The sequence below is a fragment of the Mesoplodon mirus genome (assembly GCF_964341445.2).
Source record: "Mesoplodon mirus genome assembly, chromosome: 2".
Taxonomy (NCBI): Eukaryota; Metazoa; Chordata; class Mammalia; order Artiodactyla; family Ziphiidae; genus Mesoplodon; species Mesoplodon mirus.
The window spans coordinates 10,305,781-10,309,836 of record NC_138977.1 but is presented as its reverse complement, the minus strand read 5'-3'; the positions used below and the strand labels follow the sequence as shown (position 1 = coordinate 10,309,836).

Genomic DNA, 4,056 nt, shown 5'->3' with positions numbered 1-4,056 from the left:
ATTGACTTCTGAAGGATTAGGGCTACTGGAAGCCGTACAATTATTCAGAAGTTTTCTACTCCTCCATCCTCACCCCAAACCTGAGGGACTCTGTGGTCCTTTGAGCTCTTTCCCCATAAGCTCTCTGAGGGCCTCATCGTGGGAAGGAAGGATGACTGTTTTCAAGTCCAGAGTTAGGATTTCCACAGCTCCTTCTTCCAAATTCTTAGCTACACTCTGCCCATATTATAGCTGGGTCTTATTCGTACCCTGAACCTCTTGCTTCAAGTTGTGGCATTGAAGGAGGCTGGCACTATTTCCCTTTTCTCTAGCTTGTAGAGAAAATTTCAGGTAAAAAGAGACAGGGACTATACCAGCCACTGAGTATACAAAAGGACTAAAATATGGTCACTCCCTTTCATTAGGAGAGGGAAGAAAATAAGAACCAAAAAGTTGCAAAACAATGTAAAAAGCACGATCGTGGTGGGAAACCTGACAGCACAAAAGAGGGAAGCACCAAATCATGCTAAAACTTTTATTTTAAAAAGCCATTATCCTTAGAAAGCAGCAAAAGGAAAGCAGCAGTTGTTGGTATTTTGTAGATAAAATATAAAAACGTTCAAACGAGCAAAATTAAATGTAATTAAATAAAATGGCTTCTTTAGAATGTGACTTCTGACTACAAGGTTGAATTTTCTCTTTGCACATTAAACAACCCTGTGGAAAAGAAAACAATTAAGACTTAGCCTTGTAGCTTTTTTTTTTTTTTTGGTCTCAAGCAGCAGGCCTTCTCCCCACCCCCACCCGAGCCCCCCACCACCCCCGGCCTAAGCAGCCACCATGGCCGAGGTCCCCGGCACGGTGTTGTCCCAGGGGGGTTGAGTATGAAAGCAGTAATTTGAAAAAATATATGTACACCTCCGTTCATCATGGCATTATTCACCATATGCAAGATATGGAAGCAGCAGAAGTGTCCATCAGGGGGTGGATGAATGGATAAAGAAGATGCGGTATCTTTCAGATGAAGGCATCGAAGCACGCACAAGTTCTCCTGACAAAGTCAATATAAATGACATCATCCTGATTGCTCTCGATACAGACTTGAGAACAGTTGGCAAGAAATTCCTCCCCAGTGACATCAATGGTGGAAAAGTGGAAAAGCTTGAAGGTCCATGTGTTTTGCAAATTCAAAAAATTCGCAATGTTGCTGCACCAAAGGATAATGAAGAATCTCAGGCTGCCCCAAGAATGCTGCGTTTGCAGATGACTGATGGTCATATAAGTTGTACAGCAGTAGAATTTAGTTACATGTCAAAATCAAAAATAAGCCTGAACACACCACCTGGAACTAAAGTTAAGCTTTCAGGCATTGTGGACATAAAAAATGGATTCCTGCTCTTGAATGATTCTAACACCACAGTTCTTGGTGGTGAAGTAGAACACCTTATTGAGAAATGGGAGTTACAGAGAAGCTTGTCAAAACACAATAGAAGCAATATTGGAACCGAAGGTGGACCACCTCCTTTTGTGCCTTTTGGACAGAAGTGTGTATCTCATGTCCAAGTAGATAGCAGAGAACTTGATCGAAGAAAGACATTACAAGTTACGTTGCCTGTCAAACCTCCAAATGATAATGATGAATTTGAAAAGCAAAAGACTGCTGCTATTGCAGAAGTTGCAAAGAGCAAAGAAACCAAGACATATGGAGGAGGTGGTGGTGGTGCTAGAAGTAATCTCAACATGACTGCTGCTGGCAACCGAAAGAGGGAGATTTTACAGAAAGAAAAGTCAAACAAATCAGAGGGAGAACATGAAGGTGTCTATAGAGAACTGGTTGATGAGAAGGCTCTGAGGCACATAACAGAAATGGGCTTTAGTAAAGAAGCATCAAGGCAAGCTCTCATGGATAATGGCAACAACTTAGAAGCAGCACTGAATGTACTTCTTAACAGCAATAAACAGAAACCTGTTATGGGTCCACCTCTGAGAGGTAAAGGCAAAGGCAGGGGGCAAATAAGATCTGAAGATGAAGAGGAACTGGGAAATGCAAGGCCATCAGCACCAAGCACATTATTTGACTTCTTGGAATCTAAAATGGGGACTTTGAGTGTGGAAGAACCTAAATCACAGACACAGCAGCTTCATCAAGGACAACACAGATTGTCAAATACTGAGCAAAATGGAGTAAAAGATAATAATCAACCAAGATATCTTCCTCGAAATGATACCAGACAGCCAAGAAATGAAAACCCTCCTCGTTTTCAAAGAGACATCCAAAATTCAAAGTCAATTTTAGAAGGCAGTGGATTACCTAGAAACAGAGGTTCTGAAAGACCAAGTACTTCTTCAGGATCTGAAGTATGGGCTGAAGAGAGAATCAAGTGTGACAGACCATATTCTAGATATGATAGAACTAAAGATACTTCATACCCTTTAAGTTCCCAGCACAATGATGCTGCATTTAAAGAAAGGGATAATTCTATGCAAAGCAAATCAGGAAAAGTTCTATCCTATGCAGAGGCAAAAGAAAATCCACTTCCTCAAGAATCCATAGATTATAATAATCAAAAACGTGGGAAAAGAGAAAGCCAAACAGCAAATCCTGATCATTTTTATGATAGGAAACCACGAACAATAAATAATGAAGCTTTTAGTGGTGTAAAAATTGAAAAACATTTTAATGTAAATGCTGATTACCAGAATCCTGTCCAAACGAATACTTTCATTGGTGTTCCAAATGGAGAGACAGAAATGCCACTGAAGGGAAGGCGAGTAGGACCTATTAAGCCAGCAGGACCCATCACAGCTACACCATATGATGATAAAATATTTTACAATAGTGGGCCCAAAAGAAGATCTGGGCCAATTAAACCAGAAAAAGTACTGGAATCATCTATTCCTATGGAGTATGCAAAACTGTGGAAACCTGGAGATGAATGTTTAGCACTTTATTGGGAAGACAACAAGTTTTACCGAGCAGAAGTTGAAGCTCTTCATTCTTCAGGTATGACAGCAGTTGTTAAATTCATTGATTATGGAAACTATGAAGAGGTGCTACTAAGCAACATGAGGCCCATTCAGACAGAGGCATGGGTACGTGATCCAAATTCTGTACAAAGGCATAAGCTGTTTTGAAGGAAATACATAGCTCTAAAGGTTAGTCATAGTAATACGAAATTTGCCAGTGGAAAAATATTTTGAATTTGCTTAAAACTGGCTACTCCTAAAGTAAGATTTTATTTTAATAATTACAGTGAGCTACAGTAAAACTGAATGCATTGCAATTGCTTCTCTTGTATAATGTTTTGTTATATTATGCTTTGGAAATAGGTGCCCTTATTTATATGTTGGCAAAAAAATGTGTATATGTTTTTATGGGTTCTTATGCATATTTTGTTCTTTCTGAGTTTGTTACTTTAAATTTGACTAAATTATATCCAGCAGTTGTCAAATTTAAGTCTCTGTTGGATACATGTATATTCTTTATTATTTTAGTTACATGTAAAATTAAGAAAAACACTTTAAATTATATATGAACTCATACTTTATTTACTACACGTATATTTATATATGTATATGTGCAGATTAAATTTAAATATCTTTGTTTAATAATTATTTGATTAATTTTGTTGCCAAATGTTATGTCAAAGCTGTGATGATTTTGTTGATGTAATTTAGACTGTATTGGCCTCATGGAGTCCATTTTATACAGGACTTATGTGACTTTACATAGATAGATTCTCAGCTACATTTAGGCAAAAACAGGAGGACAAGGCATATTAGAATTTGTTTCATAAAGTTTTTTTAAAATTTATTTCCTTTCTGTAATTTGTGGATAGCTGTTAATAAACTTATCACTAGAAGCCTAAAAAAAAAAAAAAAGACTTAGCCTTGTAAAGTACATGAGTGTTAGTATCCTTTCCCATTTTAAATTGATAGATGATTTTTGGTTCATTTAACAAAGAAGTTTAAGGATACATCTTTCAAATGAGTTAAGTGTAAATTAACTCATGTTTCGCAATAATTTTGTTCATAAAATAATTTAGTTTTGTCAGGGTATTGCTAATTTAAACAAGA

The 4,056-nt window shown here is 37.3% G+C and overlaps 1 protein-coding gene across 1 annotated transcript; it reads left to right on the top strand.

The window, feature by feature from the left end:
• Positions 1-886: 886 nt before the first annotated feature.
• LOC309812419 (tudor domain-containing protein 3-like) lies at positions 887-3,114 on the top strand (the record flags this gene model as incomplete). Its single annotated transcript, XM_082636168.1, has 1 exon — positions 887-3,114. The coding sequence occupies exon 1, from the start codon at positions 985-987 to the stop codon at positions 3,112-3,114; it is 2,130 nt and encodes a 709-aa protein (XP_082492294.1). The 5' UTR covers positions 887-984.
• Between the last annotated feature and the right edge of the window lie 942 nt (positions 3,115-4,056).